The sequence below is a fragment of the Cottoperca gobio genome, chromosome 16 (assembly GCF_900634415.1).
Source record: "Cottoperca gobio chromosome 16, fCotGob3.1, whole genome shotgun sequence".
Classification (NCBI taxonomy): Eukaryota; Metazoa; Chordata; class Actinopteri; order Perciformes; family Bovichtidae; genus Cottoperca; species Cottoperca gobio.
Window position 1 is genome coordinate 12,201,377 of NC_041370.1, and position 27,231 is coordinate 12,228,607.

General features: G+C 41.6%; 1 protein-coding gene across 1 annotated transcript; it reads left to right on the forward strand.

Annotated features, from left to right (window-relative positions):
* The first annotated feature begins 3,027 nt into the window (after nucleotides 1–3,027).
* Nucleotides 3,028–26,219, forward strand: nkd2b (NKD inhibitor of WNT signaling pathway 2b). Its single transcript, XM_029451804.1, has 10 exons — nucleotides 3,028–3,287; nucleotides 3,405–3,431; nucleotides 3,548–3,639; nucleotides 21,657–21,717; nucleotides 22,132–22,259; nucleotides 23,529–23,624; nucleotides 23,770–23,911; nucleotides 24,366–24,423; nucleotides 24,556–24,680; nucleotides 25,093–26,219. The coding sequence occupies exons 1-10, from the start codon at nucleotides 3,263–3,265 to the stop codon at nucleotides 25,695–25,697; spliced, it is 1,359 nt and encodes a 452-aa protein (XP_029307664.1). The 5' UTR covers nucleotides 3,028–3,262; the 3' UTR covers nucleotides 25,698–26,219.
* Nucleotides 26,220–27,231: the final 1,012 nt, after the last annotated feature.

A 27,231-nucleotide genomic window follows, 5' to 3' on the forward strand; every position in this document is an offset into this window, starting at 1 on the left:
TCAATGATCACAAAGTGAAGAGAAAAAAAATGATGATAGAGCAAGAGATTGCTGTAGGTACGGGCATGGTAAATAAACCCATAATTGCTCTGTCTGGAGGCATTTCTTTTCCCCTTTTGACTGTAGTTGCTCCAAATCCAGGCAGCTGTTAAGAGGCAATCAAAAGGCAGAAAGAAGAAAAGTGAAAAGCGTTATTGTTGCAGTGTTTTATCACTGTTTCAAGCAGTTTGAAAATGTCAGAAAACTCCAAACAAAACAAACAGTCTGATGTTTATCCTCTCAACCGTTGTTCAGGTACATGGCTGAAAGCAATGGAATATTGCTGCATGTGCCAATGGTGATTCACATAAGGAGGGAATTAACTTATAGGCATGTTAAGAAGAAACTGAACAGAGCTGCACACAAAATCGTGGAAACTATCACTCATTTCTCTGAGTATAAAATCACAGATGAAAGAGGTTTGGATTTACATTGATATGATCTTAAAGTGCATTGATTGATGCAAAATGAGAAATACTCTGCACTTTTGCCAGAATAATGATCCACATCCTTTGTGCAAATGCGTAATAAGAGCTAATAAAAGTTAAACTGTGTCAGGGCTTCTCAATTCTTCATCTGCATGACAGCCTTTGATGATGAACAGGACTTTTATCCAAGTGAACATTGCTCTTTAAAGACTCTTTCTGTTCCCAGTTATCCTGTCAGAAACTGCATGCACACAGTTGTTTCTGCTTGAGATTTTTTTTTTTTTTGCATCCCATATGTATGTCATCTGTTTAAGTGGGATGTTTAGAGGGAGTGGGAGACAGAGGATGAGGATAAGGGACAGATACCTTGTAAAGAAGCGGAATCCATGGAGCCGGGCTACATAAAGATATGGTGATAATTAGGCACGGCAGGGAGGATCAAAGAAAGCTGCCATCAATGAGCTATGCAAATGTCGGCTCATCCTGTCAGCCACAGAGAAATCTGTGAAGAAGTCAAATGGCAGACAAATTGACAGGAAGAGCAATATAGCTGCACTCCACATTCATCAAGGTATGCTGGTGAAACTGGGACACTATGATATAGTACCATTTTCACAGGAAATAAGATTGTTCTTCCAGCAGCACAGACGATACTCATCCGATGTTCCTACAGGCAGAGCTGCTTTGTTTAGGTAATAGAAGATAAGGTTTAGTGCATGAGCTGTAATATCTTGTATGTCAGCAACACTTTTGAGCAGTGAGTGAGTAAGCGACACAAAGCTTATAATTACAGTTTATGCCTCGATAACATGCAAAGATCAAAGTAACATCTCTCCTTGTTTTGAATATAATCAAATATTGTGGAATATTTACAAAACACTAACATAACATGCAGCTTTTCATAGTGAGCTAAAGGTTGCCTTTAGTAGCTGAATATTCATAACTCTTGGCATGTGTCCTGCGGCCTGGCCCTGTTTTAATGCCCTGCCAAAGGAAACAAACTTCAGAACAGCTGGAGAGCTTTTGATGTCTGGTGCAGCAGGTTCTTCCTGTTTTTCTTTCATAAACAATAGGTTATCTTAAACATCTATTGTACACACTACTAAAACAAATAATGGAAAATGTCATAGTCAGCTAAACGATGCACAATTATCATTTACTAAATAATAATTGTTAATAATTGCATCTTGTGTATGTAGACCACCACACCAAGAACAGACTATTCCACCACTGTTGTGCAAGTATCACTGCAATGTGCAATATATTCACTTTTTATAACTTCTGCAATTATCACTGCCATGTGCAATATTCACTTTTACAATTTCTTATCGACGACTTTGTACTTATACTACTTTTACTCTATTTTATTCTATTTAATTAGTGTGTACTCACCACTTTACTTTCTTGTTCTTTTGCTGTAACAAGGTAAATGTCCCCATTGTGGGACTAATAAAGGATTTTTAATTCTGATTGTGATGCTGTATCTCGACACACCAGAAAGATAAAACTTCAGGTCTTAAACATAACAAAAATCTAATTAGAAGTAGTCCAGTATAAATTACGTTAATGTAATTCTGGTTTACACGTGATCACAGCACTATGTGGAGACAGATCTAATTAGCTGTTTTGTAATCTAATAACTTTAGTAGTAGCATACATCTTTGCCTAGCTTAGATACACTTGTGATAGCCTACACATAAGGCTACAAACCAACATTAATTATGAAAATAATGAAAGTGTCCTCGTCATAAATATAAATCTACTTTGAAACCAATGAATGGAGCTGTTCGGAAAATCACACCAACAGAGGACGCGGTTTGACATTCAACAACACACGAGCTGCCAAACCAGCGTTCAGTGCGCCAAGCAAACCAAAACCTACAACCGGAAATCAATTAATGTACTTTTCAAAATAATAGAACATTTTGTAAAACTTTTTTTTTTTGTATTGGTTAACCAGCATGATGGTTATATCTGATCAAATGTGAGGATTTGCTTGGCTTTTGATATAAACTAATAACTTTGTTGTTACTGTTTGTTTAGTTTTATTGTTTTTCAGACATAGTTTTCCACATGTGCAGCTAAACAAATGCTATTAAAGGCTGCAAATCAATAAGCATCACCTGCAAAATTGTGTTAGATATGTGTAATTATTTTGACACACTCTTTAAAGACTAAGTGAGTATTGCTTTTTTTATTTTAAACAATTAATTGGGTTGAATTCATCACATTTAGATTCATCAAAATGATTGCTGCAACCCTCATGAAATGAAGAAAATAAGGTAGAAATCCTACATTATGTTTAAATAGATTTAAGGTTAAAAGAATGTAACTATACATCCATGTTGGCTTATGTCAAGCTATTTAATTTGGAATCACTTTATTCAATAAATGTTTTATACATTACTCTTTTATTACTTGATTCGAAACATTTTCATCAACGTCGATATTTTATTTTGTAAAAGCACTAACCAGAAGTGCCGTACCTGCTCTGTCTGTCTTGACACTCCGGGATCTGTGCTGTGTTCAAAGCGCTTCCACATTCAGTTGGACTGAAGGGAAGTCTGGAGACAGACACCGGGTGTTGCCCTGCCTCCTCCACAGATCATTTTTACACATTTATCATCTTTCAACTGATGCTTCAATGAACACGAGACATAATTACCTGCCTTTGGATGAAGTTGGAGCTTTCTTCTTGCAGAACAAACACAATGTGACCATGCTGAAGCAGTGACTGTGTTGTCCTTGTGCGATATCGGAGTACCTTTATTGATCCAGGGAAGAGGGACTTAAGAATGGGGAAACTTCAGTCAAAACATGGTAATGAAATGTTGAAGTTTTTCAGCACTTATTGACGAACATTCTAACTATCCCGATTATATCCTTACAAAAACTAACTAATGTCTGTTTTGCATCCCTGTTTCTGATGATCTGAAGCGTGTAAGCGCAGAGAAAACCCTGAAGGTGAGGATAAACATTTGATTTTGTGTAATGAAGGTTTATACATTATGATAATCTGATAAAGTAGGTTGAACTTGAGATGTTTACCTGCTGATCGGTGTGTTTTCTTCATGTTTCAGGAGACAGTTTTGTTGTGAACGCCTTCCTCCGGAGAGGGATGGAGGAATGTGAGAGATACAGCGCGTCGGATCACAAGCTGAAGAACATGCAGGTATGTTTGGCTTTATTTCCTCTCTATCTTCTTAGTGGTTGAAATGAAAGTTTCAAAACTGAACACAGAACAGTTCAGTAAACAGAAGAGTAAAACAACAAATAGCATGCAATAAAAATCTCAGATTTATTTCTATATTTATTCTTTATTTATTATTATTATTTTTGTACATTATTATTTTAGAATTAACCATTAAAATCCCTCTAGTTATGATGCATGTGTAACATTCATGTTATTGGAAAGGTGTGTGTGTGTGTGTGTGTGTGTGTGTGTGTGTGTGTGTGTGTGTGTGTGTGTGTGTGTGTGTGTTTGCTGATGGGATGAGCCTGTCAAGCACTTCAAAGTTGTCTGATTGAAGCTGTTACATTCCCTCTTCTTGAAAAATGAGCAGAGATCTTCTTGACTTGAGGGGAAGGCGAACTGTTTTCATAAAGCATGTACAGAGACACGCTGATGTCTTTGCAAAGTTGTAGCTTGTTGTTCTTTCTGTCATGTCTGGCTCCGGCACAACACTGCAGCGGTTATTCCCCTGCCAGCATCACTGGATGGGTTATGACAGCCATGAGCCCCGTGTGTGAAGCGGCTTGGCAAGGCAGCACACACACAGAGACACACACACACACACACACACACACACACACAAACACACAGAGACACACAGACTGGATGGAAAGGTAGTCGTTTCTCAGACTGAGGGATATAACGTTTGCTCTTGTGGCTGCTGGCATCATGACTCAGGGCTGTGTCTTTTTCCTCAATGCCTCCCATTCTAGTGCGGCTCCCAGTGGGCAGCCCTCTGTGTCATAACATTACATCACTTCAATTAGTGTGTCGTTTTTGAGGGGTACGAGAGTCCCGAGCTCTCAGACAGAAATTGCGAGAAGTTCACACAGAGGTACTGACAATCTGTGAGGTGGATGGTTGTAATAGTGGAAGAGTTATGGATTATATCAGGGCTATAAACCGCCCACTCATGGCAAATTAAAGGAGAACTTTACTCTGCTTCAGAGGAGTGTGAGTTCACACTCCCCTCAAGGAAAACCACCGAAAGCATAAGCTTGGCACTTATTAGTAGGTGGGTCCCACCCTCACTTGTATCAAAGTCAGGCCCCTGATTTATTTTGTGTCATAAGTTAAATTAGAGGTTCATTCACAGACCAGAACTGTATAACTATCAGCATTTAGAGAACCAGCCTATTACCTTTTCCTGCTTTCTCTGACACTCATTTAGGATTGGTTGAGAAGAGAGGGACAAACCAAAATGCAGTCACATCTGTTTTACGGTATATGCTGGTTATGATGTATTGATAGTGAAATATAGATAAGTAAACAGCAAGAGATGAGGGTTTTTAGGCAAAAAATAACATAATAAATAGATTTTACTTGCATTTCTATTTACTCTATTTACATTAATGCAATATGTTCTACTACAGCGGTTCTTTTTTACTTCTTTATAAATTTGAGAGATTAATAAAATAAAATAAAAAGATTATACAGAATTGCTTCTTTTCTTGTATAAAACAAAAGTGTAACATAAATTAACATTTCTACATCACTCTTTATCAAAGTTTTAAGCAGTGATATGGCGCTGGGTGAAAAAATACCCAAAGCATGATGCAAAGTAGAGCTGAAACAATTAGTCCAATAAGGGAAAAGTACACTGACAAAAAAGTAATCGACAAATAATTTGGTAATTAATAAATTGACACATCTTTTAGGTGATTTTTCAAGCAAAATGCCAAACACTCTGTAGGTCCAGCTTCTCAATCGTGAGGATTTGATACTTTTCTGTGACATATCTTCGGGTTTTGGACCGTTGGTTGGACATTTTGAAGATGTCGCTTTGGGCTTTGGGAAATTGTAATGGCCATTTTTCACTATCTTCTGACATTTTATATGCCAAACAATAATCGATTAATGTGAAATTAATGTGCAGATGAACTGATAAATGAAAACCTTGGTTAGTTGAAGCCCTGATGCAAAGTATCATATTCCAAATCATCCAGTATTATGAAAGAAATTGATACTATGACGATACGTTGCATATGTGCTCACTATTGTGTTGCAGAGGCAATATGTGACTGCCTGCTTGTATGCAGTGACAGCTCTGTTCATGCTGTTTGAAATGAGCCCATTCCTACATTATAGTAAAGATGAATGAAGTCCCCGGGGAGGTTTCTCATGCCGTATAGTTTCCCATCTGACAGACTGACTTTCAACACATAGAATTTATCTCTGCTGTAAGTAACACTATAACATTTCCTTTTTTGATCCCACACTACCATTAATTATTCTTCACCAGGATGGGATTACATCGTGACATTTCCAGATGTAATTATTGGATTATGAGTTTTTAGATGTCTGGGGACCATTAGACCATAATTAAACAATTCCAAGTCAAATAGAAAAACAGCATTTTTTTAAAGGGGATTTGAAGTTATTAGATGGATTTCAGCCTCATTTTCTCTTCCTGAATGTTTTAGCATATAGCTCTCACCAGATAGTATTTTCACCACTTAGTCCTGGTTGATGAGCAGCAGGGACAGTTCAAATTGCTTATGATTTTGTACAGGAAGATATTGGCCAAACACAGTGTTTAGCTATGACCATCCCCCTCCTCATTGTCAAATGGGGGAGTAGGATTCCTGAGCTGTCTGGCTGCGACTTCAAAGTGCCGAGCTGGGAGTTATAAAAGGGCTCTGATATCAGTGGAGCCTCCGAACCCTCACCCCTCTATCCCCCTGCCCTGTCCTGGGGGATGGGCTGAGGGATGGAGTACAAGCAGGGGAAAAAAACAAAAACAAGCGCTAACATAGCCCAACATCAACATCAGTTTGTGTAAACCCATAAATCTCCACAGTAAAGCATTTCTATTCAACAAATTGTGAATGCTTTTGTCGCGCTTTAGCAAAAATAACAAATGATCAAAGGATGCAAAGGCCTGTTTAAATATTGATATTGCTGCAAACCACAATTCAAGATTACAGCTGGCAAGTTGCCCTCACTATGTAACCCTATATGCTCCTTAGTGAGAGGTATTAGTGGACAAAGAGAGCGTGATTCAGCAGGATGACTTGGCTCATCCTGGCTACAGTCATCAAGATTTTGACACCTCTTTGCAGGTGCTCAAGACAAATGTTACCTGTTCAAGCACCTGGTGTAAGAATATTACAGGTGAGATCAAAGTGTCAGTCCAAGGTATAATCGTCCACTCCCTCCCTAAAAAAAATAAGCCTAGTCTGCAGTTATTGAATATGTAAAATGCAGAAACATCCTAACCCTGTACTTATCCAAACCTGCGTTCATTAGTGGAAGAACTCTGTGAAGGTTCACTGTGCTTCACCTCTGGAAACATCAACACATCAACAGTCCAGACCCGAACACACACAACCACAGTGCTTCATTTTGGAGCTTCAAACAGACATGCTTGGATGCCCAAATAATGACAGGCTAATTCAGCCTTTCAGCACCATCTTTTGTCTCAAAACTTCCCACAGACTTGGCCTGTGAAGAGGGAGTGTGTCAACATTTTAAACTCCACAACAAAGAGCTTTATTATTCCACTTTGAAAGGTTAATAATATCACACTTGATGTTAAAAAGGCTCGGTTAGGGATTTAGTTGGATGTAATGATGTGCCAAAAGCGCCAAGACGCAAATTTATTTTGACTTGTGGAGAGTTACATAGCACTCACCCCTCAATAATAAATTTGGTTTAAGTGCAGAGTTCCCAAGCAGCTTACTCAACTAATTGTAAGCTAATGTTTTTTTTAACATTCATTTGGAATCTATGAATAAGACTTTCCCTTTAAATAAAAATCCTCATTGGGCAATCCTGCTCAAAATGGATGTTTTGTTTGGACAATTTTGCTGCCTGGCATTTGGGTATATCTTCTAGTCTCCATGTTCATTTTGAGTTAGCAGTATTTGATTTGGATCTGAGGCTTGGATATCTGTGTAATCTTAAGGCTGTGGCCCTGAATGACATTTAATGTTTCAGTACACAGCCACAAGTTTCAAATGTAGGCCACTTCTTTTGTAGTTTTGAGTTGAGTGCACTGGATACAATCGTGTAGCTCTTTAGTTCTTAAAGACTTCTCTCGAGAAATATGTTCGTCAGCAACATGTCATGACTTTTCTCTTCCGCCTAACTTACTAACACAAATGGCAAAAAAAAAAAAAAGCCTGTCCCTGATGCGGGACTGCCAGGGAGCAATAAGGAGACAAAAAGGTGTGCTCATATATGTACTGCTTTTGAAGGGACTTGAAGGCATTTGGAGAGTTTGTTTTTTTCCAGCCCTTTTTTTTTTGGGAAATTGGCTTCACAAGAAGGCGAGCTGTGAGCCTTCATCTCTGAATGAAAAGCATGTGGCTGGCATCCAGAACAGCGGGGTCTTTCAGCACGGCCCCGGCAGACATCTGTTCCTGGTTTGTACAGCAAAATCCTGGAGCAGGGAGAGGGGCTGTGGTGGGAAGGGGGTAGGAGAGGGTGGCGGGGAAGAGGAAAAGAGGAGAAGGGGAGGAGGAGTGAGGGGTTTAAGGGTGGGTTTCTTTTCACGGGGGAGATATTTGAGGGGTTTTAAAGGTAGTGGGGGAAGGGGAGTAATGGAGAACCTCATCCGCCTCGTCCCCTGCATTGTTGGTCAGGAGCTGACCATTGATCTCACCTTACCAAATCACACTGCTCGCTTTGGGACTTTGTTTTCTATGTTGGTTGCCATTTGTCTTGAACAAACATTCACGTCTCTGTCAGTGTAAACATCATCACCTGGTTGGCTCCGACATCCGTTGCAAGTGCGAGATGCTTGTTTTAGCCATTCTTTCATGTTGGAGTGTGTAAGTGCGTATCACCACACGGCTTCTTCACATGTGAGTCAGAGGTCGAGTCCCTCTCTCACTCTGTGTGTGTGTGTGTGTGTGTGTGTGTGTGTTTGTGAGTGAATGACTGAGTGAGAGGTTAAGAGTGGTTTGTGTGGCTTGTGCCTAATGAAGAAAGACATTAGAATCACTGCAGGCGGATTAAATGTTTATTTTTCTGAGGATATTTATACAGCCTGAAGTACTTTGAAGCAGTTTGCTCAATTTCACCCTAATTCCCCTGTGACCTACACTCATGTCCTCTCTCTGGAGGAGTCAGGAGGAATCAAAGCGTCATCACACATGGTTCATAATCCTTTGAAAGAATTAACTTATTGACCCTTTGATTTTTGGGTCCAAACTAAATTTGACATTAGGAAAATCCTGAAGCCACCTAAGTACCTTTATATTTGCGTTTATAGTAGTGTTGCATTTTACTAAACAAATTAGCAGTTACAATAATCAATATACTACACAATGATTGTCACACAAAGAACCTGAACGTTGTCTCTTAAAGGTATAGTACAACATTTTGGATAATATGCTCATTTGCTCCTCTTGTCGCGAGTTAGACGAGAAGATCGATACCACTCTCATCTGTGCAGACAAGTATGAAGCTACAGCAGTTTAGCTTAGCATAAACACTGGAAACAGCTAGCCCAACTCTGTCCAACGATGACAAAATCTACGTATCTCCTACGAAAACCTCTGCGAGTAGTTGCCACTGTCTGAAAGCTCAGACCAACAGTCTTCATTTGAAAGGATCCCGTCTGGTGGTGCGGCAGAGTTGCCAACACAGTGGGCTCCAGAAAAAAAAAGTTCAAACCTGGCTCAACTTTTGATACAATGCAACGTCATGTGTCAAGTGCGGAAATGTCCAATCACATATGTGCAAGATTAATTTGTAGCGTGAACACGAAAAAAAGGTTGTAAAATCCTCTTTCAGAGTATTATAAACCATTGTGCAGAGTATGAGAAGCCTTCAAGTTCACAGATCTGTTACTTAAACTGGACCTCATGGATGAAATCTAATGTCTCACTAGTACCTGAAACAACACGCCCCCACCAACACATTTGAAGCTCATTAATTGACATGTTATATCTTGTTTGTTAAGGAAGTCCCACTGGCTCCTGCCAAAAAAACAAAGGTTTGTTAGTGAGCTTTAGAGGTGCTGGTGCGCAGATTGTTGTTACTGTTGGACAGATCGAGACTAATCCACATAATGATGGCATATATATAAATAATAACTACAATTTCTCCTACAGCTCAAAAGAGTATAAGCTATATATAGACAAGAGAAATGACAGTCGCTTCCTTTATTATTGGAGCTCTTATCTACAGACATATGGAATTCATGAAGCTCTGTCGCCTTTGGAGCTATCTCAGTCCCATCAGCGCCGCTTTGAAGTCACTGCTTTTCTTGACATTTATGAGATATCTCAAACTTCAGAGAGATCAGTGTAGCTTAACAGGACCGGATTGCAGCAAGTCATCGAGCTTGCGATTGTACGTGAATATCTCAACTTCCTGAATGGAGCCCATTTCAGGATTTCAGTGACACTACATGACCTAGACGTGCATGGTCAGTGATGACAGCAGGGAGACCTCACTTCCCCTTCATGGTTAGTGTGCTGGTGGCTGTTTGGGGCAGCCCCGCCTAGGGTTAACACTGGTCTGTGTCTTTGCTCTTGCTCCCTGCCAGGGGAAAGAAAATACCTGAAGCTGGAGCCCAGTGCTTAGCGCTGACATTTTTGGCAAAGGCTGTTGAATCCAAGTCTGTGTTTGATCTTGTGCTTCTTCCAGCCAAGTAAAACACCGGGAGACTCAAAGGTTATTACATTTTAGTGTGTAAGGTATGTTTCCACATAAACCCCTGTTCCCCCTTAGAAAGCTTTAGCTCTTTTCCAAGTGGACTTCATTTCGCAAGCCTTAGAGCAGCCAGGGGAATATCATATTTTTTCAGTTATGGTTGTTGGTGGTATTATTATATGCTTTTCCTATAGCCATTGTTAATTGATTACATTGTTTAAATTACATCTTCAGTGAGCGTAGTGCATGTGTGAAGCTCAGGGACTACGCAGAAAGCTTCAGACTCAATGTATAACTTAAACGTTACCAGAAGAAGCTTTGCAGATCTATGATTGTTGATATTTAGTTGTTTTAAATATTTGCAGATTGAAGGGAGACTGAGGTTTTACTTGTTTGTTTAATAAGGACGGGGGATTCCTCTTTTGGACACAAGTTTGTTATCCCACAAATTTAAGCCAGTGGAAACTTGAGATTGTCTCCACAAAGGTCAGATGCTGACCTGACATACAGTATATTCCACAATACAAGCGCTGGGGAAACTAAATAGCAGTGTTCAGCACAATATGCTGATAGATATGAATGACTTAGAACATAAATCTTCAGCATGAATACCTCTACTTTTGGAGAGAATAAATGATCACATATAGGCAGAACATGATAACGGCAGCTCTGCAGGAAGAAATATGATCTTTAAAATGTAGCCTTTGTAAAATGTTGTTGGACGTTTGTGTTTTTCATCGACACTCCTCGTGTTGTGATGCCACGTGTATCTTCTTTTGGCCTTTTGCTGAAATAAATTCACTTTCTCTGTTATTCTTGTACAAAAGCTTTCAGAGTCACCCCTGAATGCTTCAAAACCTCATTCTTGCTCCACATTCCTGAACCTGACGCCCTGCTAGGTTTGAGACTGGAGAATGAAACACCACACACCACAAACTCGGGCTTCCTGTATGCAAAAAAAAAAAAAAAGCACAGTGGAGGGCACCCAAAGCTGCCACCATTGTTACTCATTGTTGTGATGCGGTGCTGTTTAAAGCCTCTGCTTTATTACTTATTCTTTACATATAGATCAAACATTCGGCAAGGGTGTTATGCTTATATCATACGCACCAGGTGAGATTTAGCAGTATTGCCGTGATTTGGAGTGTTTATTCCATATAAGGAGTCAATGCCTAAAGTTCATTTGATGTTCAAGAACCTTGGAAAGAAATGTGGAATTTATAGCAGAACTGTGTTCGTAGGTGAACAGACTTTGCACGACATCCATCTTCCTGTCGTCCAATTTCATACACAGAATGCCATAGCACGAGATTTATCAAACACACCCAAACCCAGACCCCCGAGGAGTTAGGCATCTTTCTCTCTGCTCCGAGCTGAGCCTCCCCCTCTTTGGGACCCCGAGCCTGCACATGTGTAGGTATCGCTATTACTCAGCTCATAAAACGCCACAGTCCCATCTGAAAGTGGTTAGCTGTTGAAACACACAAGCAGCTTCAAAGCTTGGATCCAGGCTCTGCAGACAGCTCAGGCCTGGCCTTCCTTCTGCACATCACATTCCTCTCCGATGGGAAATGGCTGCAAACTTGCTTTTGTTACACAAACCTGTTCCCGTCATCAAAACCCTCAATGGGTCTCCATTAAAAGGAAGTGGTTTATTTTTGTCACGGGTGGTAATTTTACAGGGGAATTTAATTTGGGAAAGAATGACTGCAGAATGATTCTACTTACGTTGCTGTTAAGCAGACATAAGACATCAGTAGTTCTCACATTCTATGCTGGTGTATTTATATACCAAAAACACCTTTTGTGCTTTTTCTATATGTGACAAAAAGGGAGGGAGAGGATGAAACAGCGCTGAAAGAGGCCACTGTTCTCATTTCCTCTGAAAGCAGCCTTCTTTTCTTCCCCCACCCATTTCTTCCCTGAGCCTCGTCCACTTCAAAAGCTGACCTGGCCCTGTGTGTGCCATGTAACTTGTTTACCTAAAGGCTCATTTCAAATAAACAGCAGTTCTCCTTGAGATGCCTGCCCCCCCTCACTGAGGGCTTTTCAGAGACACCATCTGCTTGTAGGAGGTGCTTCACTAAGAAAACACACTCTTCTAAATCAGGATTTTATTTCATGATTTTACTGCTTAGTGCCTTATGTAGCATGTACCTTTACATAAAAACTGCTTAGCTTACGCTGTACCACAATGTGTGAAAATACACCTTTAGCTCATAACAAATAGTACAAACAGTAACAGTGAACATTTTAGGCAATAGATTTTGATATGAATACTGAAAAGTTCTCCAATATAGCAGCACTGCAAGGTACTTCTCTATAACCAGCACCTACTTCTTCGTGTTGATAGGGGCTGACGGATCCTATCACTTCAAGAATGCCAGTGTATCAGAATATCTGAACTTTTACCCCCCATGTCATGTGCTCAGCTTTGAGAACTGCTCTATCCTGGCAGCACCTGATTATCTCATAGCTTTTAAAGTGTTACTGCACATCAGCACCTTCGGCCTTTTGAAGCATAAATCGTCTTTCAAGAACTTTTATCAAACACTTAGTACTTTCAAGTGGACTGCCTCCAGACGTGCTGTGTTAAAGAGAACAAGACTCCATCAGACTTGTAGCCTTATACCTGAGATAAGATAAGAATATACAAGCAGCTAAGCTAAGCTAACTCAGCTCATGTTTAAGTGCTCTTTCATATTGCCTCACGGCCCAGGTTTCCAGTAATTATGGCTGTGAAAGCAGCAGTTCTCTTTGCGCTCTGCTGAGCTGCCCTCTGCACCATAGCCTTTTGATCTCTGCTTGTGCCATGGATGAATTACGTTCCAGAATTTCACACTGGGGAACAGTGTTTCAGACACACACAGCTTGTCTGTCAGGTCACTAAAGTGCACACATGGCAGCTTCAGTCCAAAAGGAAGAAGCACAGATGTTGCAGTCTCGCCATCTGCGACCCTCGAAGTCTCTATTTGGCATATTTCTGTGATGTGTCACAAATGTAAATTATAATTCATGGTTTGCACCACGAGGCTTTAAAATTCTTGTCTTGTAGCTACATTTTCAAAAGTAATTCATCATACGCATACCCTCATATCCTTTTCATTTTCTGACCAGTAATTTTCTTTGAGAATAATTCAGCAGAAAATGAATGAGCTTTGCATGATTTTGGTGCATCAGTAATTGGCCAATGTGCTACTTTCTTTTTTCTCATCTGTTCATCTTCAGCTTTCAACATTGTCCCCTTTTTTTCTGGGAAGTTGTGTCTCATATGCCAAAGCATTACAGCCAGTGGCCCTTTGGCAATGGTCCATTTTACATGTCCAGGCTTCCTTCACACGTCTGAATATCTTGGAGTCTCCTCTGCTTCCTGCGCCCAGCAGGAGTGTATTTTTAGGAATCCTCAGGAAAACACTTGGTGTTGACCCTGGGATGACCCCCTGTCCAGTTCCAGGACTGTGAGGAACTTCACAGCTTGGAATTAAGCCTGTTCTTGCAGTGTCAAGAATTCTCGTGGTCTTTGAGACTGGCAATACCTACTGGCTGGAGGAGACAGCCAGAGAGAGTTACACAACAACACAGAGAGAAAGACAGGAGATAAAAGAGGTGCCAAGACATTTTTTAAATATTCTTAAACATTTCATAGTAAGGAGGAACAGTACCAATTATGCAAACAAGCAGTGTCTCCTGGGACTTGAGGTTTGGCAAGTGTCATTGAGAATAGCTAGGCTATAGCAGATGAGTTATTAGGGGCTCTGCCTGTGTGCTTGCCTGTCTACCTTGGTTATTTGTTGCATCCTGCTGCACTGAACTCTGTATTTTGGCAGCCTGTGACCGTCGAGCCTAATTCTCCCTGAGGGCTGAATGCAATAATAGTACAGTACAACAGCCGCCCGTCTCTGTTTGCCCAGTATGCCTCACAGATGGATGTGTGGAGAGTTCATGCTACATTACCGGCTGATTGGTCACGGCTGCAAAAGCTCCTCTTATCGTGGTCAGTCATATGGCTCTGTACTTCTCTGTGTGAGTTACCCACAGGGAGTTGTAACTAGTGGACGGTAAAGCTATGGTTTTGACCCTGAACCTGTTCTCATCCTTCTGGAAGACATGTTCAGGAAAACAGCAGGCAGCACATCCACCTAAGCTCTTAACAGCAGGAGTGCCTCAGTTTTAAGTGAGCAGCCAAAAAGTCACTGAGGATTAGATAGACAGCATTATTTAAGTGTGTACGCCGGTGATTCCCAACCAGGGGTACTGAACTGTGGATACACATTGTCCAAGGGGTAGGCTACATGGAAAACTCAAATGAATTGTAATTGTAATCTGATTAAATGTATCCACATATTACTGTTAAGGAGAAAATAAACAGCCAACTAGGATTATGAATTGTGACTCTGACTTTAAGTCAATTTAATGTTTAAGCTGCTCATCAACCTGAGCCAGTTGCCACCACGTGTTGCAGTTGAGAGCGAGTGAAAACGAGCTAGCAAGCGAGCAGAGAAGTTGAAATGGGTAGCGAACACAATACAAGTAATGAATAAATGAAAAAGTTCAAATAAACTTTTGAAATAGTGGTAATTGTTAGCTAAAACAAATGGAGAAACAGTTGAAATAGTTCAAAGTAGTGGATACATGGTTGAGCCTCTACCGCTAGCGGTACAAATGCAAACTGTACCAAAGCAACCTACAGACTGACAAATTCAATTAGAAAACATATTGAGATTGGAACCACTCTACATGTACAGCTTGGGCAATGTTGCTGCTCTTCCTCACTAGCGCACAGCTGTCCTTCCCCAACATGGTTTGTTTACATTTCTCAGTCACCCACAGGAGCACTGCAACGCCTGTAGTTCCACCAACCTCCAACCACAGAGCCTCACCCCTATGAACTGCCAGGCCTGCTTTTCAAAGCTGTGACTCAAATCCCTTGCAGCTTAACAAAACGAGCAGTGAAAACAGTATCGTTGGTGGTTATCTCACAGGTGAGAGCAATTATAACTGACATCTCAAAACTAGACAGGCAGTTGGAAACCTGACACTGACTACAGTACACAAACAGCGCCCTTACAGGTGAGAGTGATTGTGTTGAAATAGATTTCACCCAGCAGACAAGTTTTGCTGACTGTAACTGACAGATAGCCAGTGTGGAGAGTTGATATACGTGACTAAACCCTTGGCTACATGAGGTCATCGCAGCGGATCAGTTTCATATACTGCTCATCTGGACATAAGTGGAGAGTACCTACACGTGAGAGGTGGAGGTGGGCGCTGCAGCCACCTCACCCACAACCTGGCATCCTCAGATTGCTTTGTTGTTTAAAGGGCCTGTGGAATGTGGAACAAATCCCCTCAGCTTTATCGGCCTGGGCGCGCTCCCCATTGGCCGGGCTTAAGAGCCAGGGGCCTGCGCGGGAGCTTACAGAATTTCACATGGAGGCCAGAAACAGAGGAACATCCTGTTTGAGTCTAACCGCCTGTCCCACTCTGGCTGTGGGACAGGGTGTGTGTGCATGTTTGAAATCCTGACTCTTTATTTGCTGTCTAGCATTCTTTCTTTCTTTTTAAACATCTGGAGCTGTTGTTTGTTGTTCATTTAAAAGCTGAAATGATTAATAAGTTGAAAAACAAGTTAAATAACATTTAAATGATTTATTTAGTATATTTGCCAAACAATTGTTGGATTTTGGACTGTTTGTACAAAACAAGATGTTTAAAGGAATTGTGATTTATAGACATTTAATCAATCGATTGAAGAATAAATAATCATGAGAACAGTCGTTAGTTGCAGTTTATTTGCAATATCCACCACAGTAAGTTAAGATAGTTTTAATTTAAATACTTTATACTAAAACTAGAACACCTCATTACAAGACTTGAGACATGGACCTTTAAAGACTTGAAACTTTCAAGCAAAAACATTCAAGTCTGAGTTTTTAGCTGTTAAAATCCCAGAACAAAATAAGGGATAAACTTCTGACTGTTGAAAGAACCTGATTCACAAAACTTTTGTAAGAGTAGATCGTTAAATGTTTGAGTGCATATAACACATGGCATTGGTCATATATAAGTCCACAAAGAGACTATTGCATTACACCACCAAGCCCCGTTACCTCTGAATTAAAGCAACATGGTCTCTGTGGTGCACTCATGATGTGTGTGGCACCACATTTTAAACTTTACTTTAGTTTTTTGTGTTTGGAATATATTGAACCATGACAGCCACTTTGTGTTTTTCTTTTTTCAGTAACTGATGCAATAGTGTTACGATCTACCACCTCCATAATTTAATACATTTGCCTAACCCAGATTCATGAGTGTGATTCCAGTCACTGGTATGAAGCACATGGTTTCTAAGTCTCTACAGTAGCTGCCTGTGTGACAGCTGAGAGGAGGGCACTCCATTACATCAGACTCCTATCAAAGCCCACTTTAATGAAGGCAAGCTGATTACAGCACCGGTGACAGATACAGGGTGGTCAGCCAGTGATGCTAATCTTTGTTTATGCCATCCAGCAGGTCATAATGAAAGTGAAGACAAAGATTATTGAGAAGGTGAGGAGGGGTCTGGAGGATGTGCAGAGTTTAAGAGATAGTCCTCCTGATTGAAGGCGAGCGGTTGACTTTCAGAGGTTTACATGCTGCTCTTACATAGACAGGCAAGCATGCTCATCTCTCCCCACAGCTGTTGTTATACTAGGACCGAAGAGGCTTCGCCCCAGTGATTCATGTCCTGCCAAGGGAGAGGTTTTGCCTCCTGTTTGACCTCAGTGAGAGTCCCGCTACCCCGAAAGGGCCATATCTGGGCCGTCTTGGCCGCATGGGTCCAGTCCAGATGACAGGAAGGCATTCGGCTCTGATCTCATTTCCATTCATAGAAAGACATGTCAGGGCACATACATAGATAAAATACTATAATTAGTGGACAAAGGCACATTTTAGCTGTCTAGTAATGTCAAGGATTAAAAGGGTAAGGTTGAGGCTGAACTTGAAATTGCTCCAAACCCTTATTGAGGGTCCTTGGCTCAGTCTTGATAATGCAACGGATCCTTATTATATATCCGGAGTTATTATTTTAATTTTCCTGCGTTTTCCTACGGATGTTCAGCAACACAAGCAATCAGTGTGCTTGTGCAACACCCTGCAGTGGGGAACCTATTTAGGCAACACAACTAGTTGGTTAGGTTTAGGAAAAGATTGTGGTTTGGGTTAAAATAACTACGTAAGTGGCGTTACTTAAGTATGGAAGTTACGTAACAATTAAGTCAACATTGACTTCTGTTTTCACGCCGGACACGAACAGCGATCTCCTGGGTGAAACTCTTGTGTTTGTTTGCCCGATCCATCCATTCAACCCATCCTCCTCACTATGCAGAATGTTGTCGCTCTTTATACTGCGTCACGTGTCCTGGCACGAGATGTTACATTTTGTAGGTATAAGTACAAACAGTGTATGAGAAAAGCCAGGTTAACGCTGCACAGTTAGAAACTGAATCATAAGAACATGCTTCTAGCTTGTGTTTATATTGTGATGAACATTATTAGGCAGGCTGACTCAAACCCAGCAGTATATGCAGTGCTGTTTGTTTTAATATTGATGCTCAATACTAGCTGAGTCTGTCGACTCTGAGCACCATAATTACCCTGACTGAACCAGAGGGAGAGAGCTCTCTGTTCAGTCGTCGAGAGACTTGTTTTGTTTCACTGTCTTGCAAGAGAAGAGACAGAAGTTGTGCAACTGGCCTTCTCTCTTTAGTCCCCCCCCCCCTCATCTCCCTCTCTTCTGCTCTGCCTCTCTTCAGTGTAACCGCTCACATCTGGTTTTGAGTCAAGGCCAGGTTGGTTTCTTCTGGAATGGAGGGCTTTTATTTCTCAATGGCCCCTCTCCCTCTCCAGTTTCATTCTGCGGTGAAGAGTATGCAGTTTGTTTACGAACTGGTGTTCCTTTCTTTATATTGATTCTACTCAATCCTCATTTCCATCATTGGGGAACCCCACAATCATTCCAATTAATGGCCAGTGGGAGCGGGAATGCTGGTCGGCTGTTGGTCTTTAAGACTTTCCTGTGGCGCCTTCCTAAGAGTCATCGCCAGGTGACTTCTAGAAACTGTGTACATCCTGGAGAACTCCCACTGTTCAGGATCCCAAGACACTTTTTATATCACATTAAGGAAATAACTGAGTTTGTTGATCTGGTTTGGAAAAGGAACATCACAGAAATACACACAGCTTTAATTGTACAGTTATAGCACCTACTCACAAAGTAATTACAATTTTATTTTAAAAAGTAAGCTGTCTGAAGTATTTCCTAAAACCACATATTATTAAAATGATACGAGGAAGCATCCAGACAGTATCCTGTGTTCGTAGCATATGTTTGTACTTGGATACGGATCCAGAAGTCTGATCAAGTTGCCATATTTTGTACCCCGAGGCCAGAGGAACTGTGTAAATAATCTTCACGTTGGCCCCCCCCAGTTTCTGAAGATGTTATTTTCAAAATCAGTTGTGCATCGTATGGTTCGAAGAATGGACCAAAAGAAGTGTGTATGCTTATATTTAGGGGGTGAGCTAAAAGAGGGGGATGTGAGAACAAAGATGTGCAGTGTTTTCCAGCGGGAGGATGGGTGGCAGGCAGAGAGCGAGAGAGAGAGAGAGAGAGAGAGAGAGAGAGAGAGAGAGAGAGAGAGAGAGTGAGAGACTGCTGGGAGATGTCTGATGTCACCTGGTAGGGAGCTATGAAAGCTTCCCCTGGTTACCCTATCCCACATTAAAGTCTGGCAGTAGGCTGAGGCTTTAGGGAAGCTTGGCAGAGCTGCTGCATTAAACAGGAACAAACATCACACACCTCTCTGTCTGTCTCTTATGTCAAGGCGTCTGGGAGACAGATCCTGTTTACATGGAACACTGTCAGTGCATATTTTCAAAGCACATTTTTTTTCAAGACAACAGAGATCTAATACCTTATCATCTCCTTGTCGTTCTTGTCGAATCGTCCGTCCCACACATGCAGTCTCACCCATCCCTAATATCACATACTGTGTGTAGATGTGTATATCATGGGCTTCAGGTGGAAAACAAGGAACACTTTGCTTCAAAATGCTAACACATTTGCCGAGCCTACAGAGCAGTTTGTGATCTGATAGTGAAAGAATGAGAGCAGCTCAGATGCCAGAAAGCAGTTAATTACACATGTGGTGGGCAGATTTGAGCCCGACACCGTGGGCGATGTGGATGGAGATGCCATGTGTTTAGACGTTAAACTGCAGACTGCGGTCAGAGCCAGCCTGCTCTCTCATTAGCTCCCCCGATGGATGTAATGAGCATGAAGGTGGTGGTGGTGGTGGTCAGGGGGAGCCATGTGTTCAGCACAAACCCTGCTGGTCCCCTCCTTGTGCACACAGCAAGACGTCTCCTGATATCAGCATTTTTAATTAGAGACGAGATTCACTTTTGGCAGTTGGTTGATTGACTTCTTTCATTATATTTAAGTAATCCTGTCTTTTCATTTAGAGGTGCTCATACCTTGCTCTGCACCCTCATGGGAACGAGGATAAAAAGAATCAATGGCTGTCTTTGATGTTCCTCTGAGCTGCAGAACAGTGTGTCTGTGTGAACTCCCTCTTCCTTACACACTGCCCTTCATTAGGGGACTGCGCTACAAAGAGGGGAGATAAAAGCATCTAGTGTAGAAAGGAAACAACAACTTGGCTGCAGAAACCACAAAAGATGGTGTGTGTTTTTGTGTAGGGATGCACATACACTCGTCTGGTTTCTAGTTTGTGCATTTGTGTGTATCTGTAAGAAGCCTTACAGAGGGTGTAAAAGCCAACCTCCACCTCTCCCACTGAGCTCACAGGGACTGGAGTAAGCAGTAGATAGGCCATATCTCCCCTTTAACTAACCACATCCTCCTCTGCTTCTGCTCTTATCTGCTTCTGTCCTTTTCCATCTTTGTTCCTCTTATCTTTCCTTCCCTCCTTTTCCCCTTCGTGCCCTCTTCCCTCCACTCCTTTCTTTCTTCTTTATTCCTCCCTACTTATTTCCTGCTCCTCTCCCCGAGGCTCGACTCTTGTTCTTGCTGCTGTTTTCTCTCAATGTCTCCGATGGCCAATTTGCAGGGGGTGTCCGAGCCTTGACCCTGAGACTCAACCGGCTTCCCCCTTCAGCGGTGAAGGTCAGGGCCAGATTGCAGGCTGGAGGTATCGTCTTCTGAAGTTAGGAATAATCAAGGGCTCTGAGATTGTTAAATAGAACCACAGGCCCTGGCGCTGTCATTACTCTGAGAAAGAGGGGAAGGGGAAGGGGGGGCTTGTTCACCTAAACGCATGCAGATGTTCAGACTCTTGAGCCTCGGCTCTGTTGAAGGTACATGGAGTTCTTTTGTTTTCTAGCATCTATCTGTTTTTTATTTGTCTCGTTTCACTGGGCCTCCTTGATTCAATCTGGTGGGATTTCATTTCAAAGTGTGTGTGGAGCAGCTTAGAGGACTGAGATGACGTAAATAAGATGAATCATTTGTTGTTTAAATACTTGTAGTTTACGGGCTGTGCTGCACTTAATTTTCATTGTTTCCACAATCCAGTTGTAATTAAAGAATGGCTGCGTGTGCGCACGCATGTAGGCTCTGTTGCCTTTGCCTCAGTGTGCCTCAGCAGAAGCACATGTGTGGGATGGTTATGAATACATTGTTGTTCTGTTTTATGCAGGATCAAGATTATTCACATATGACAGGAGAACTTTTCCCTTTCTTTCATCCCGCTTTTGTTTTATGGCTAAGGAATTGTGTGTTTAATCAGTCCCATCCTATCTGCATGGAAATTTCCATCTGGCAATTATTTCCCCATTCAAAAATAAATACACATATGTTGCTGAGAGCTCAATGTGAGGTTTGTTTTACATAAACCAAACTTCTCAGAGTCCAGTTTTCAATGAAAAATGCAACAACACTTTTTCCCTACACTCTGGGCTTCTTCCATCGAGCTCTCCTCGCCGCGTTCCATGTCAGGCAGGATGAGAATAAACAGGTTGGCTCAGAAAGAGAGCGCTCAGACGATGAAGTGCCATTATGGGTTTTTTTGATGGATGCGAGGGGTCCGTTTGAAGGGCTTGGAGGAATCTTGAAAGCTTGGCTTTGGCCGCACTCGCCGTGTCCCAGACAGTGAAACACAATAAGCGTGCAGATGTTCAAAGTGTTTGGCCGCGCTGGAGCCTCCAGCCCTCTCCTCTCATCTGAGTAGGAAATGCTTTAGCTGGAACTGTTTGTTTTCTCTGTGTCTGTGGTCTGAACTTACATCTCTGACCTCCCCCCCCCCCCCCACCCCTCTCTCTCTTTATTTCTTTCCTTGTCCCAGGAGTTTCCAAATGGTGAGCTAAAGGAACGACAATTCACAGATCAACACTGTCCCCTAGAGGGTAGGTTGAGAAGAATGTTTTCTCGCTCATTGATAAGCTTTATGCTGAAACGATATTTGAATATTTTATGCTACGTTAGATGATAGATGTATGTGCAATTATTATTTATGATCACATTTATAAAACAACCCCAACACTGGTGTATATATATATCATTTTTGTGGAGCCAGAGAACAACTCCAATGTACGTTATTAGCACAAAAGTACAAAACGAGGTGTTCGCGTTTGTTGAGCAGTCTTCATTGGAATTAATGAGGTGTTTCATTTGATACTTAATTTCTAAACAAAGGCAAAATCAACATCTAAGTAAACATTTTCCATGGAGGTGTAGCTACTGAACCACACAATTTTCAATGTCCAATTTCTGCACTATTTGTGTGTGTCTAACTGAAATGTGTCCTCCTGTGTTGACAGTGGTTCTTCCTCCAGAGAAGGCCGAGGGCTGTGAAAGCTACCTGCAGTACCTGCACTCAGAGGACGGGGTGCGGGAGATACTTAGAGATTCCAACAAAGCTCCCGGGAAGAAACGCATCAGTCTGGATGTAAGCAGTTACATGACCTGGCAACATTGCAATCATGTAATGTGGTTTAGTTTCCAATTACACTACAAGTCACACGTAACATACACGTACATGCAACAAAGGGGTTGCACAGGGACTCATCTTAGAGCAAAAAGATCCAGGGGTCTGACCAATGCCAATGTTAGTGAAGTTATTCCAAAAATATACAGCTGAGGTGGAATGGGACTCTAAATTGCTGATACTTATTGTGTGTTAGCCTTGAGGTGGGCTGAGAATCGGGTCAGAAAAAGGTCGAGAGAGCCGAGTGTCGAAATGTCTCGTGTTCCAGTGAGTGAAAATGATTTAAACATAGGTTAGAAAAAATAAATGCATGGTGGGTAACCTCTATCCTAGCCCCAGCTGTATGCCTCCAGCCTGTGCACGGAACATCTGTCTGTCTGTCTGTTGACACGGCTCCATATCCTGATTGAATTTAGGGACCAATAAATAGAATAAATAGCTTGTAATGTTTAGACTTGCATGTTTTAAAGAACTGCTTAGATCTGCCCTTTGGTGATCACTCCAGGTTATGTGAGCCGAGGAGATATTATAGAACCATAAAGGTTTGCTTCTCTCCCTGGGGTTGGCCTCCCTTGTAAATGCACACTGCCTTTCACAAAGTGTCAGCTCTCCACCATGCCTGCTGCAGGGCCTATATTCCAGATGTTTATTTTTCCAATTATGGCCATGTTACTAGATACATCTGAATCAAAGCTACTGCCAAGGAGTTGTAACTGAGAATAGTGGTTCTGCTCGTTTTTCCTGGAAGAAGGTAGAAAGACAAGGTCATAGTGGTAGGGTCTACCGTGCTGACTTATTTCTCTGTGCTCCCCCACATAAGGCAGCAGAAAAGTGATATGTTTACATGTTGAAAACCATGTTTTCCTAACTGTAACCCTTATAGCAGAGGAAGGCAGTCTTTAAATGTACTTTTTGATAAAGTACATGCTCATTCAAGTTAGGTTTAATTGTGATAAGAGGGCATAGTGTCATGAATCCCTCTATTTAGCAGTGAATTCCCAGGCAGAATGAAAGAAAACAAAACTCCTTTCCTTTTGAAATGTTTATGAATCACACTAAAGACAGCGGCTAAGACGAATGAATCGGGCGTACTTTGCTGCCCCCTGTTGTCATAAATGTTGTGTTTGACTGTAGAAGTACTATTGCTTTGCTCATTATTTACAGAAAGATGTAGATTGAAACCTTCCAACTGTTTACGTGTATTAAGTATGATAATGTTTGTATCCACAGGACTTGGAGTGTGACGTTTCTGTGGAGGATGACAACCGGCAGGAGTGGATCTTCACGCTTTATGACTTTGACAACAGTGGGAAAGTTACAAAAGACGTGCGTGTTTGTCAGCTTTCATGCCTTTCTCTGCTGTGTTGCTCTTTTTTATATGCACTCTTTGATATGCCATGTCATTCCTATTGATAGTGAGTCCATTTCACGTGTTATTTTATACAAACTGTGTTTTAATCTGTCTCTGTAGGACATGTCCAGTCTGATGCATACCATCTATGATGTGGTGGATGCCTCTGTGAATCACTCCTGCCATAACAAGAGCAAGACTCTGCGAGTCAAACTGACCGTCACTCCAGAGCCCAGGTGCCACAGAAGAGAAACAGGAACAGGTAAATGACAACAATATCATACCTCAGACATTATTTATTATCCCAATATGTTGTGAGACAAATCAGCATTTCCTTTATATTTGTAGATTGTAGATGCTGTGATCTTTTGTGTCTGTTTTTCTGTAAATGTTCAGACTGTTCCTCTGTTCACACTACCTGCTTGATAGTCTACCAAATATTTCTGGACTTGCCAAAAATGTAGTTTTTATACTTTAAAATGCAAACAAATCATTTGAAGTGTTAGTGTCATAGCTTTAAACACTTAAAAGGACATTTCCTCTGAAGGCTTACTTGGTATGGGTTGTGTAAAACAGCAAAATAGCAAACGATAATAATGGTGCAGGAGGAGTGCATGTTAACAAACTAAAAACAACTGCCTAGTGTCCCAGTCTGTAAGTAAGGCTGTTGCTGAACATGTCTTCCTGGTCTGAGTTCTTGTATTTTCCCTCTTTAGATCGCTGTCACCAAGAAGAGGGGCGTTCAGCTGACAAGCGGCTGTCGTCCTACGTCAGGTCAGTGCACATCATGTATACTTTGCTTACAGGCTGGCTTTTGTCTGTTGAAATAAGTATTTTAATTATTAAGTTTAACCGTGTAAATAATTTACAGTCCTCTAATTGTGAGTGTTTTACTCATTTTTGCAGCAAAGGGCAGAACAATGAGGTGCCGGCCACCGAGGGTCAGCATTACTGTGTGGATGAGAACACCGAGAGGAGGAATCACTACCTGGACCTGGCTGGTATCGAGAACTACACATCCAGATTTGAAGGTAAGTGTCTTTTTAGTCAGCTTGTTGTCAGACCTTTGATTAAGAAAAGTTTATAGACATTTCTTACATTATTTAATTCACATATTTTATTGTATTGTAATTGTATCTTTTATTCTATTTTATTATTTTAATAATTAAGTTTTTATTTCACGTTGTTTTACTACTATCACTGTTATTATAGCTTTTAGTTCTATTCTATATATTTCTTTGTATAGCACATTGAACTGGACTAACCTGTATAAAAGGTATACAAATAAAGTATGATTGATTGATTGATATTATATTATAATGTATTATAATATATCATTTGAGGTTTACAGTTGGTTATGAAGATGCTGAGGGGAAACAGCAGCAGTGTTATAAATCATATGTGTACAAACCACTGACCCTGTGTCTCTTGTCTGGCCTTCAGGAACCCCCCCTCCCCAGGAGACTCATGTTCGGAACTCCCAGAGCCAGAGCCGCTCACGCTCCCAGGAACCAGACACCCAAGTCATTCACCAGCGCCGCTCACAGGTCATCAGCGATAGCTACAACCCTGCGGAGTCTCGAAGCAAGGGTACACAGTTTGTCAAATCTCCCAAAGGAACCTACAAGGGAAGCGGAGGGAATAACGTGGGCAGCGGAGGTGGCAAATCCACTAAATGTCACGGCCACCACCCACCTCTGCAAAGCATGCTACACAGCGGCAGTGCAGCGGGACACGGGGGGCAGGATGTGTACCACTTGCCACACCAAGGCCAATCCTCCGGCCACCACCAGCACCCTTTGCAATACAGTCACAGCAAACGCCTTAGGGCAAAAGCCCGAGAGGCCATGTCCCCATCCAAAACCCCGCTGTCCCCTCAGTCCCACCCCCAGCAGCAACCCTCTGTACTGCCAAGTCTGGAGAGGGAGCAGGCGTCCGGTCCACCTGGGAGCCAGGGGTTTGTGGTTCCTGTGGTTCAGCGTCATGAGCACCACCATCACCATGAACACCACCACCACCACCACTACCACCATTACCATCAGACATGACCGCGTTTAGCGTGCAGTGACTGAAACTGTACAGGACCAACCACAAACCAACCACACCAGTCTGAAGGACTTAACGTCATCCCACGGGAGTGTCTCACGCTCTGTCCAGGATCTTTTTACTCTCCTCTTCAAAGCTATACAGATATATCCTGAGATTAGACTCACTGGGGAATCGTGCAGTGCGATCGCTGATGATAGTGGACCGGAAGGATGTTTTTTCTGAAGTTATTGTGTGATAACAAAAGATGTGTGGCACAGTTTTGAAGTTTTTGTAGATTTTGTGCTGGGACTGCTGCGATCGTTTCCCATGTTCAGTAAGGGTACAGATCAGAGGACTTTTGACGAGACATCCTTTCCCTCCTGATGCTGTGGGTTGAAGTCCCTAGCTATAAGCTATATGTCAGAGTAGGTGTGTTGTTCTGTGTCAGACCTTTCCAAAACATGGATCTCAGGTGTAAAGGTGCTGCTGCTCTCGAGCGTTTCACAGAGGTTTCTTCCTCTGGGAGGCCTGACGTGGACTGATGGGTTTCCTGTTTGGGGGGAGGGGGGTGGGGGGGGGAGTATGAAATCACCACTGCCAGTTTTAATGCAAAAATATCTTGCTATATGTATAAAAAAAATCTATATATGTAAACACATTTTACTGTATAATTATTATACTGTATATGCATATTTCATCATGGATATAATTATGCATATATGTATTTTGTCTTTTATATATTTTAATAAACGTTATATAGTTCATTTATATTATTACTGTGACAGTTTGATTATTTCTACTCATAACACATATGATTACGGTGTCTGCTGCCACTGTGTGGATAGAAATAGACATCAAAACCAAACCACTCTGTGTGATGCTATTGGTTGAGACTTTAACATGAAATGATAACAATAAGATAAATTAATCCTAATTGTGGTTTGAGAGTTGATAAATAAAATATTGTTGGGGGGGGGGGGGGGGTTACTGGTCATTTTAATGATTGGGAATATGGAATCAAAGCTGATGTGTTTCAGATTATTGAACAACCTGTCAGTGATATGTGGTTTTAAGTTGTTGTGGTTAACCTATGGTCATGATGGTTTTGTTCTGTGTATCACAAAGAGATGAAGAACCATCATCTGCTGACTCAGACTGAAAGGTTTAAAATTACTGTCAGCTTTATAAATATACTGTGGGAACAACAGCAACTGTCTATCAGTAAAACTGATTTAGTGGATGGTGTATGATTGTCTAGCCACAAAGGTGACTATAACAGAAAGGTCTTCATTTTAAAAGCATCTCTTTCTATTTTCACTTCCCTCTATTTTCTCTGAGAAAACAGAGCCTTGGCTGTTTTGGTAGATCTTCTTTATAGTGTGAACAGTCAGTCAGTATAAGGTCATAACACAAACGTGGGTTACTTGAAGAGAGCTTTAATACATGGCGGGATTTCCCTAAAGGGTTCACACTGTAGACTAACAACAGCCCCCCAGGTGGTTCTGCATGGCATGCAAGTAGAGGGAAACCTAGGGGATAGTTTTATGCCATATG